Source organism: Gordionus sp. m RMFG-2023, chromosome 5 (assembly GCF_954871325.1).
Source record: "Gordionus sp. m RMFG-2023 chromosome 5, tfGorSpeb1-WG-v2, whole genome shotgun sequence".
Taxonomy (NCBI): Eukaryota; Metazoa; Nematomorpha; class Gordioida; order Chordodea; family Parachordodidae; genus Gordionus; species Gordionus sp. m RMFG-2023.
Window position 1 is genome coordinate 24,158,112 of NC_088779.1, and position 12,017 is coordinate 24,170,128.

Here is a 12,017-nt window from a genome sequence, read left to right on the forward strand (position 1 = left end):
AATATCTATAAGATGTAATAGTAGATTAAATTATGGTTTTTTTTGTAATGATATGGTTATAGAGTGATGTGGTATGGTTTTTATGGAAGTGATTTGTGAATGAATGATTTAGTTTTCACGTTGATTACCATTGATCAAATTTGCTATAATCATTTTGATTGGACAAATAATATTTAAAAGAAAACTATTGGCTAAATTTGGAAATTTTTTGAGGATTATATATATAGATGTCTACATACTTTTTATAAATAAATCTCTTATACTTATTTAGATTTGGACCTTGAAAATAATTTTAGGAAGAGACATGATAATTAAATTTAAAAATCAATAATATAGTTGATTAGTGATTTTGAACTCGGCTAAAATATTTATTTAATTTTCAATTAATAAATGATTATATTTATTTAATTAGGGTTATATTATTATTTAAATAATAAGGGTCAATTAAGCTTCAACTGTTAATACTAAATTAATATTTTTTTAACATAGAATTTGATTGCAAGCTGACATAGTATAATTTATATGTAATAATCTAATCTAATAATTAAAATAGTATTCATTTAATAAAAATTAAGATAGTCTTATTAATTTTTTAATAAAATTATATATTACTCAAAATTATATAAGAAATTATTCAGAGGGCAATTAAAAACATTTATTTTTAGCACAAGGGGATATTAATGAGCTAAAAAAAATTATTGCTTCAGGGGGCTATTCAAACTTTTCAGGGGCCTCAAGCCCCTGCGCCCCCCTCTAGCGACGCCACTATACTATAGTTATATTTTTATTGTTATAAATTTAAATATTTCAGATTCTAAGGAAGAATAAAAATAAGCACGGTAATGGAAATCCTAATAAATATTAATTTAAATAATATATTTATAGAATCCAAGTCTATAATATGTTAGACCATAGGTTTATATTCGGTAAAATTCCAAAGTTTCTTAATAATTATTAAAACATTCCTACTATTAATGTTAAAACGGGTAAGTGAGATATAAACCTCAAAATGGGAGCGATTAAGAGAAGTGTTACCATAATTTATATTATCCTCATTTCTATAATGAGCTTTTTGATAGATTAATAATCATCGTAAGAGAGATAATTGCTTCAATAATCATGACTAAAATGAATAGAATAAAAATAATGGATAAAGTAGTTCCTATAAAATTATTAAATACAGTTAAAATACCTATAATTGATAGTATTTTTATAAATAAAAGTGTTTTAATTACCAAAGGGAAATTTAAGATTCTAATTATAATAAGTCCGGAAATTACCAGGATTATGTATAGGGTAAATCATTGTATATAATAATATAAAAAGTCTCTATAGATATAAATTAGCAATTTATAAGATAATTATTCATGGGTCTTCTTTTAGGAAGGATTACATCTTAAGTAACAATTAAGTATTCTAAGTTTAAAACTTAAAATTAAGGGCATAAGGATAGCTTTTAAAGAGTCAACATCTTGAATCTTGAAATATTAGGAATTAACCTAAAACATTACATGTACATCCATGGTATTATTGATATATCCCCTTTCTTAAATATATATAGTTATTTATATCAATTAATATTGTTACAAAGTCATTCTATAGTAATTCTTATAGTTAACAATAAAAGTACTAACAAGGAAAAATTGATTTCATTAGAAAGTTTTATAATAGGAAGCAAGACAATAATGACAATTTCTAAAAAGATAATAAACAGAATTGTAATATTTATAAATTTTAAAGAGTAAGGTATTCGGGGTATACCAAAGGCGTCAATACCGCATTCAAATGAGGATATAGGGAGTTAATTATTACTTTATAAGAGTAACAATATAAATTAAATAACAGGTATGAGATTGATAAGAGAAATTAAAAAGTAGAATGAAGCATATGTTTACTATTTTAATTTTTTTCTAATTGGAAATTAGATATACTTTGGCTTATAGTAAAATTAGCAGAAAAAACTTTTAATTGAGGGTTAATCCACTCATCAGTATAGACTTAGGTCAAATCAAATTACAAATAAAATGTCAGTTTCAGGCTACCAACTCAAAATGAAGTATATCTAGGATGGAAAATAATCCAAATATAAATCTTGGGGTTACAGACAATAATAATATGGACCCGACAATAATATGAAATCCGTTAAATCCTTATGCTACAAAAAAGAGTTTCCCGACAAGAGTCATTAATTGAGAAGAAGGACTGGAAATATTCTTCATTTTGGAGATATATATATAAGTTACATGCCTATAATTACGGCGATGGCAGTAAGGTAAATAACTAGTGTTGTTAAACGGCTCTATTTGAGCCGATTTTTAAAAATGGATAATTTAATATTTTAGCCAGAAAAATATTGTATAAGCCTCGAGATTTCATTATTAGATATTTAAATTTTTGTGGCACCTATAGGCAAATTCTTACGGCTTGTATAATATTTTTCTGTATAAAATATTAAGTTATCCGTTTTTGAACAGCTCAAAATGAGCTGTTTAACAACACTATAAAAAACAGAGGTTATGCTCAAGTAATAGAAATTCCTCTCATCGATAAAATAATAGTATCTAAAAGAGAGTGGCGTAGGTATGGGGGAGGCGGGTAAAAAAATGGGATAGATACAACCCCTAAAGGTGGTCAATTATTACCAATTTTAGAGTTGAGGGAGAGTCTAAAGTGAAATAAGCTTAAAAGAATGGCATAAAAAATAATATTTCCGAAAAATAAATAAAATAAAAAAGAATGCTCATCTCGGAGATTGTAAATAGTATTTCTCCAGACATAGATTCGCGTTTTAAGTCCTTACCTCATATATAAAAAGCTTTTATTACAGTAATGGTTGCAGACAAAAGATAAGATGGCTAAATGTCTTTCACATAACACCTAATAAAGCTGCTATAGCCCCTAAAACTGATAGGGATCCTAACAGAGGCCAAAATGATGGGTTTATAATGTTTAGAGGATTTTTATCATGACACAATATCCGTAGTTAGAAGATTCTCTAATATATAAAGAGATAAGAGACATATAAACATAAGCTTGAATATAGGATACTATTAATTCTAATAGGTTTAATAAAACTCTACGAATAAGTATTATAAAAGGTTTTATATAAAATATTTTTATAAATAAATGTATAAAAATATACCCTCTTATAATATTAGCTGACAATATGTTAAAGGTCGAATTAGTAAGGAGATAACTTCGATTAAGTATAAAAATGGGAATAGAAGTGCAGGGGATCCTAAAGGGAATAAAGATTATAGAGATAGGTTCCTTAGAAAAAAAACTGATTGAAATTGTAAACAATGATAGTATAAAAATATTTAAGAAATGTGTATGGGAAAAGACTAAGAATATTATATCACCATACTTTTCCTTTAAATAAAATTTGCCCATCTAACTGACAGGGTTTGGCAAATTTTCAGAAAATTGTATTCGGATACAGATACAGATACTATATAAAATTTTGTATTTAAGATACAAGATACTAGATACTTTAGAAAAATTTCAATAAGATATAAGATACAAGATACTTGTATTTTTTAAAAAAAAAGTATCTAAGATACAAGATACTTTTTTAAAAAACTTTAAATAGTCAAAATCAAAATGTATAAAGCTTTATTTTCTTATCTATAATATAAATTTATAAAAAAATTTTTAAAATAAATTGTAGAAAATAACAAATTTACTATAAAAGATAATGCGATATTCCATTTAATAATTATATAATTAGTAAATAATAATAAATCAGCATTATTTTTTAAAATTATTAATTTTTCGTTCAATCTTTGACGATTTGGTCTATTAACTATATTAGCAAAGCTAAATAACCTTTCAACGGGGGCTGAGGAGGGTAATATTGTGCTATATTTAATAAATATTTCTTTTATATATTTATAACTATTTAACATATTTATACTCCGCCTGTCATCTTTCATATAATTTAGGACCTCCAATATCATTTATTGAATTATTAGAATTGGATGTGGTACTTTTAAGGCAAAAGTAATCATCATCTTCATCAATTGAAGATTTTGTTGAAGTATTAATTTCAATATTATTTTTAAAAACAATTAAAACTTCATGTAATAACAAATCCTGAAGGTATTTTTTTTCTTTTTCACCATTAATCCAACGATTTTTAAAATAGGGATGAGAAATAGTTGCCAAAAATGCACTTTTAAAATTGTTATCAAAATCATATATATTTTTAAATCTATTTAAATAATTTTCTATGGCAACAGCTAATGGTTTGCAAAATTGTAGATTGGTTTGAATTAAATTTGTATTTTTTTTTAACGACATTTAAAATTGGAGCTGATTCTCCATAATGGCAGTTGATTTCACTCTGTATTTTGCCAATCGCTATAGCCAACGGGGCCATTATATTGCAATATTCTTATAAATATTGAATTTCAATATCTCTTAATTTAGGAAATTCTAATTTTTGACATAATTTAGGAAGTTCGCCTTTAAATTTTAATAAACTATGAAGACTATCATAAAAACTATTCCATCTAGTGCAACAAGGTGTAACTAATTGTTTTCCTAAAACTGCTTTGATAATTTCTGCAGTTTTAGGCCTATTATTTGCATTCCATAGCTTAGTACATTTAGCTATTGCAGGATGATGAATTTTAGATATGTTAGGAGAATCCTTAATAGCTCTCTCGACATCTGTTGTGGCAATTAGACTTATCGTATGGCACAAACAACGAATGTGTTGAGGCAATGTTTTTGAGGCTTCTTTAAACCCTTAAATAAACAAATAAATAATTTTATTTGAATAAAATTTTTTACTAAATTTACAATATCATAATAAATTTTAAAGAAGTATTAAATAATACTTTCACTGATTTTGAATTCTATACATTCATCATCATTGATGTCAAAGTCATTCTCTACAGCTTCCATAGAATATCCAAACTCCTTGAAAGCTTTCTTAAGTTAGAGCCGTTATCTGTAACAGTTGCTATAACTTTTTCGTCAATACCAAAGTCACGATGAATTTATTTATTATGATCATCTTGAAGTACTTCAAAAAATTTGCCATTAAGTATGCTTAGTTTAAATTTATTGTTATAATTTTCGGTTGAAGAATCATCTGAAGACGAAGATAAACATATTATTCTATTTTCTTCTTCCATAATTTTAAAATAGACAGATATAAAACGATTCAAATATGGTAGTTCTAATTGTTAGCACTATATGACGACCAACGTCATATATCAAAAATTATCTTAAAATATCTAAATTTTAATTAAATTTTTCATTTAAATCTTAAAACAATATCATTTTAAATTTTAATACTATTTAAATTAATCAATATATATTTTTTTAAAGTATCTGTATCTTTTTAAATACAAAGTTGGTTAAGATACAAATACTTTTAAATAATATGTATCTTAGATACTGGTTACAAGATACTTTCCAAAATGTTAAAAAAGATACAAATATCCACGATACTGCCCAACCCTGCTCATTGATATAAGATTTTTTATACTAAAATTAATAGAGTCAAAGACCTGTAAGAAAACTAGCTATTTATGAAACTTATATATATATATATATCGAAAATGGTTAATTGCAATATATTGGTTACCTTGTTTTAATTCCTTATTCTCTCGCTTAAATTTATAAGGGTCATTTTGAAAGCCATTTTATCTTATTTGTCTTTTTAATTTTTTTTGTTAGTAGTTGAAGCGAACCCAAACCTAAAATAGGTATAGTATTTAAATGAAATATAGTTGAATAAAAATATTATCCGGTCAATTTTTCAAAATCACTCCAATTAGAAAAATAATATTATGTAAGTATCAAGATTTGGAAAATAGATATCTAAGCATTTCTGTCACCTATGTGCAAAATCTTTATCTTACTTAGTGTTATTTTGTTTATAATCTTAATCTCGTTTTATAAAATCGACTCGTTAGGTTTTTAACAACACTAATCCTTACTTCTTCTTATTTTTTATAAAAACTACTATTTTTTCAGTTATTAATTTATTTTTCCAACCTTATAATAAAAAGTATTCTGTAACTAATTTATTAATACAAGATAACTAATTGGAATTCGATGTTAATATTGAATTGAACTACTCGTCCTTTTATAACTTATATTTACGATCGTTGCAGGTAGTTCTCAGGATTCAAATAAACTTTAGCTTAATTTCGAATAACTAAATCACTTAAAAATAAAATATTAAAAATTCTATATACTCTATGTTTTATAAATAAAAAGGTACAGAACCCGCTCAAATACCTAAATAATATAATTTATAATCTTTTTTAACTTTAGACATTGCATGTACTTTAAGTATGATGGTATTTAACTAAATATATCTTTATTATTACAGTGAATTTAAAATATTCTTTTTTTAATTTATTTTTTAATGTCTAAAATATTTAGGTGATTTGTTAATACTGGTATTTCTGCCATATTTATTTAAAATGGGTGATCGAGCACAACTTTTTGTTGGTAGATTAAACAAGGATACTCGCGTTAAAGATTTAGAAGCTATATTTACTCCTTATGGACGTATGATTAGATGCGATATTAAATATGGTATAAATTTAATTCAAATTCAAAATATATAGCTTTATTTCATGTTAATTGATCAAGGTGTGGGTACAGGTAAATAATTATATTTAAATAGCTTGTCACATTAACTATTTAGCATATGCATTTGTCGATTATGATGACAAAAGAGATGCTGATGTAAGATTTTTTAAAAATATTGTTTTATGTTATTTCATCAAATTCTCTAATTATTTTAATTTATGGTAAAAATAACGCAGCAGAATTGCCAAGTGACATGCTAAGACATGCCTTGTGCCCTTATAATTCCTGCCTGACTCTTTGATAATCCGCTAAGACGCATTAAATATTTTTTTGCAATCCTCCTTTGTTCCGACCTATTTCCTTTTTTTCCTCATGTATATCCATATTATTTTATATAGATCTTAATATACACTTTACCCCTTTAATTAGGCTTTTTAACATAAAAATTAGTTGACTAATTTTTTATACTTAAATTTATTTTAATTCAAGGATGCTGTAAGATATGAAAATGGTCGTACTATATTAGGGAACAGAATAGTTGTGGAGTTTGCTAAAGGAAAATCATACAGGCCAAATATGCAACAGCGACAATCAGTAAAAGTATGTTAACAAATTTATTGCCTAATGTAAATATTAGGGTGTTGATGAATGTTATAAATGCCATAGATCAGGTCATTGGGCCAGGGATTGTCCAGATTACAAAGATGATCGATATAACCGAGGAGGTGGTGGAGGAGGAAGAGATAGACGCCGAAGATCATATTCAAGATCAGTTTCTAGACATAGAAGTGATAGAGACAGAGATAGAAGGTAAATTATTATAATTTTTTTTTATTATGAAACAATTTTAAAAATTTGCCTATAAAAATTAATTATATTTTAATATCAAGAAAATGTTATATGATAATTTCATTTTTAACTATTTTATAAAAAATTCTAAATTTATTACCAAACCTATTCATATTTTTAAAATTATTTTAGAGGTGGAGGTGGTGATAAATACAGCAAGCGTGATAGCCGCAGTCACAGTCGTGACAAGAAACGCAGTAGTCGACGTGATAGAAGAAGCAGAAGCAGTCGCTCAGATGATTATCATTCAAACAATAAGCGCAAAAACCATGGCTCAACAAAGAGAAGCACTTCACGTGACCGTCATTCATCAAAACACTCATCCCATAGTAAAAGTGTCACCAAAGGTTAAAAAAATATTTATATTAAAATATGTTGTAAAGTTGATAAAATATCAGGGACCTTCTGCAGAGGTATCATTTACATGGCAAATTGTGGACTCTTTTAATGTATGCTTATAAAAATTAAAAAATGGGTCTGACTGAGACTTCAGGTCTCTGTAAAATATAATTTATCATTGTCAAGAACTACATACCCTTATAATTTTTTTAAACCCTAACTAGGACTTTTTTTAGGAAGGAACAAATTATTTAAATTCATGGAAAATAAATTTAATTTTTTTATAAAATCTTTATCTTTGTGAATTTTATACTTCCATTTTATATAATGGGTGGTTAATTAGAATAAATTTAATTTTTTATAATATCTTGATTTTTGTGACTTTTATACTTCCATTATATATTATTGAGTGATCAAATAAAACATTTAAATTAGACTCATTTTTTACTTGTAAATTATGTTAGTGTATTTATATTAGTGATCTGCACCTGGCATAATTTTTCAGGCCTGTCATGAAATTTTATAAAATGTATTCTTTCCTGAAAAGTCTGACCTAAAATAAAATATTTATCTACCTGGTCTGAATTTATTTAAATTAGAAAATTTTATTTTTATTTATTGTAAAAATATATTACCAGTTTTTTCTTGTAATAATTTTAAAATATCACAATTTATTTGACAAAATATAATATATTTATAAATTTAAGCTTGGCCCAAATTTTTTTAAATATATTAGCCTGAATTAGAGACCTTCATGGGCCAAGCTGGGTATGGGCCTAATATATTATCTAGTTTATCTGAGCAAGCCTGGGTTTTAAAAACTTTTTTTTAATGGGCTTGGGCCTAAAATTTTTAAATTTAGATTATTTAAAACAGTTGCTAATTTAATGAAATATTGCCTTTTTTCATCTAATAATAATAAATTTAAGTATTGTAAACAAAATGAATGCCTAAATATATTTAAATATTGTTAATTTTCATTAAATAAAAAAAAATTAAATTTTTGCTTAACATTAAATATGGGCTGGCTGAGCCTGATCCAGCCCAAGCTGAAATTATTTTTAGAAGATAGACCTCCCAGGTAGGAGTTGGTCTGTGATTTGCAGATCTCTAATTTATGTTGTTTCAAACCTGGATCCTGGACTCAGACCATTTTTAAAATTCTATTCCTAAACTATGACTTGGGCCCTTTTTTGTTGAAGAGTTCACATCCCTGATATTTATTAAAAATACAAACACTTTTCTTATAATATAAATATTATAAAATTTTTAATAATCTTATATGGAATATTTCTTTAAAATGAAACAAAGGTTCTTCACCTACTAAGATAGCCAGCAGAAGCAGAAGTAGATCTATCCCAACTAGATCGCCAAGAAGTAGAAGTAAAGACATGGATACTGATCATAAAAACAATGATTACAAAGCAAGTAATGGAAGAGATGATGACGATGAGGACAAGGAAAGTAGAAGGGAGAAAGAAGGATCAACGCCCATAACTGCTAGATCTAAAAGCAAATCAAAATCCAGGTCTAAGTCTAGAAGTCAAAGATCTGAGAGTCCCTCTAGATCCACATCCCGTAAATCTTCTAGGGGTAGATCAGGTTCTAGAAGTCAAGAAAGAGAAACTGCACCTCTTGAGAATGAAAATGGTGATGATAGTAGTAGGAATGAGGAAGAAGATGAGTCTATGAGGGATTAAAATTTTTTAGCCTTATAAAATCGAAATGATAAACTTAATGTTTTTATATTTCATGATGTTACTATACACTGTCTTGTGAAAATATTGATAATGATTTATAACATTATCTTAACCTTGATATGAATATTGTAAATATTTTTTGATATAACCATACCTTATATTTTGACATTTTTTTAAATTCAAATCATAAATAGTTGCAATTGTAAATACAGAATATTATACATAATGTTAAAGATTAAGCTTTAATACAATATACCATCATATTTGCCAATAAAAAACGGACAATAAAAACAATATTTAAAAAGTTATTATTAATTCTTATCTTTAAAACTTTAATTTTTTTATAAACACCCAAAATTTGGCCAGAAATATATAGCTAAATAATTTTAGTGTCTAACCTGTATTTTGGATTAAAGTTGATTTTGAAACGGTCCAATTATGATTTTAAAATAATTATAGTAAAGGTATTTTTTTTCATATAGTGGAGGTGTCTTTCAAAGGTGTGACTGATGTCTCAACACCTGTAGGAATTTTCCTATTCTTTAATAATAGAATAATTAAATTCTTTTTTCTAATTTATATTGAAAGATAATTAATTTATTCAATTAAAGTTAATGCTGTTGCATAGCATATTTGTAAAAATAGTTACTTTTTTTAAGTATTGGAACCTTCATGAAAAACGGTTTGCATCTTTAGTGTCTTGGTTGTTGTAAAAATAGTTTATTTTTTTTAAGTATTGGAACCTTCATGAAAAACGGTTTGCATCTTTAGTGTCTTGGTTGTTTGTCAGATTCAAATTTAGTTTGCTACTAAACAAAGAAAAGATCATAAATTTTTTTGATCAAATTTGAAATGGGAACTACTTTTGAAAATTAAGTGTTACTGTGTTCTTAAATTAAAGATTATATTTTACAAAAAATATATAAAAGATAATAGGGGAGAAAAAAATGATATTCTTCAAGAAACACTAGTTTGATTTTTTTTGCAGAGTACATTTACTTAAAAATAGGATACTTGCTCTTTAATTTAAGTAGTCAATTTTTTTAAATCCCAATAAAAAAAGTGAAGATTAGAATTATAAAGTATATGATTACCATAAATAGGATCATGTAAATTAAAAAAACTTATCCTGTCCAAATACACAGAATAGGAATATATAATGATTTGAGATTATAATATAATTTAAAGTATTGTATTTTGCAAACAAATAAGTTTTTCTAAATTTTATTAAATATATCAGATACCTGCAGAGGTACCATTTGCATGACCAGGTTATGATTTTTAGAAAATATATTTTATTTAATTTTTAGTTAATAATGGCAACTTAAAATATATGACCTACTTGGCTTGGGTAAAAAAAATCTTTGGGCCTAGGTGTAAATATATCCCAGGACTACAGGTATTCTGAAAGAAATATATATTTGGACAAAAAAATTATAGTGGAGGGATATAAAATGTAATTAATTTTTATCAGCAATCATTCAAGGGTTCATTAAAACTATTTTAATTGCACAAATTTAAAATAATTCTTATTTTATGTTTTACAAAGAAAATATATATCATTGAATATAATAGACCCTATATGTTTGTTTCTCTAATATTTCAAAGTATATTCTAATATAATGTATATTATATAAAAACAATTCCTAACTTATTGTGTTTAAAAAAAAATCAAATAAGTACTTGTGCAACATTATACCAAATATCTATAGCCATATAAAACTTTTAATAATTAAATAAGTCAAATAAAAGGGGCATGACTAAAATACGCGTCCCTGGTCAAACGGGTTTAATTTATATAATATTAATAAAAAATCTTATTTAGCTTTATAAGATGAGTTAAAAAATGTTTTATATGATTTAAAAAAAATGATAACTTAGTAAATTTTTTAAAAAATTATTTTTTTACATCACAAAAAACTACGCGTCCCCGGTCAAGATACATATTTTTTAAAAAAATAAAAGCAGATTCATATTTAGCTCATTAAATGAATATAGAAAATGTTTTTTATGATTTAAAAAAAATGATAACTTAGTAAAATTTTTAAAATATTAATTTTTTACATAAAAACATTACGCGTCCCCGGTCAACATTTTAAAAAAAAAATAAAAGCAGATTCATATTTAGCTCATTAAATGGATACAAAAAAAAGTGGTAACTTAGTAAAATTTTGAAAAAACACTTTTTGACTAAAATACGCGTCCCCGGTCAAGATAGATTATTTTTAATGAATCTAGAATCGTGTATTGTTTTTCAAGGAGATTCCAAAAATGGTATTTATAATTTTTTTTTTTAAATTTATTTTTCGAAAATTTTTTTTGACTAAACTACCGATCAAGATACATTTTTTTTTAAAAAATAAAAGCAGATTCATATTTAGCTCATTAAATGGATACAGAAAATGTTTTTTTTATTTAAAAAAAAAGTGGTAACTTAGTAAAATTTTGAAAAAACACTTCTTTATTTTTCATTTTTTGACTAAAATACGCGTCTCTACGCGTCCCCGGTCAAGATAGATTATTTTTATAAAAATGAATATAGAATCGTGTATAGTTTTTTAAGGAGATTCC

General features: G+C 25.4%; 1 protein-coding gene across 2 annotated transcripts; it reads left to right on the forward strand.

Moving 5' to 3' along the window:
- Positions 1–6,425: 6,425 nt before the first annotated feature.
- On the forward strand, positions 6,426–9,706 carry LOC135930478 (serine/arginine-rich splicing factor 6-like). Of its 2 annotated transcripts, none has more exons than XM_065467279.1 (7): positions 6,426–6,561; positions 6,619–6,630; positions 6,674–6,714; positions 7,048–7,158; positions 7,196–7,368; positions 7,540–7,754; positions 9,058–9,706. In XM_065467279.1, exons 1-7 carry the CDS (start codon positions 6,447–6,449, stop codon positions 9,444–9,446), a joined length of 1,056 nt encoding a protein of 351 aa, XP_065323351.1. In that variant the 5' UTR covers positions 6,426–6,446; the 3' UTR covers positions 9,447–9,706. The 2 variants fall into 2 exon arrangements, with proteins under 2 accessions (XP_065323351.1, XP_065323352.1); XM_065467280.1 differs by having other exon boundaries at positions 7,048–7,152.
- The last annotated feature ends 2,311 nt before the right edge of the window (positions 9,707–12,017 follow it).

What these genes read in the sequence shown, in the direction of transcription:
- LOC135930478 (XM_065467279.1), top strand. Translation starts at nt 6,447, where the DNA reads ATGGGTGATCGAGCACAACTTTTTGTTGGTAGATTAAACAAGGATACT. An exon ending in ATGACAAAAGAGATGCTGAT is followed by an intron (nt 6,715 to 7,047) that starts GTAAGATTTTTT and finishes TTTTAATTCAAG; the next exon opens with GATGCTGTAAGATATGAAAA. An exon ending in TAGTAAAAGTGTCACCAAAG is followed by an intron (nt 7,755 to 9,057) that starts GTTAAAAAAATA and finishes AATGAAACAAAG; the next exon opens with GTTCTTCACCTACTAAGATA.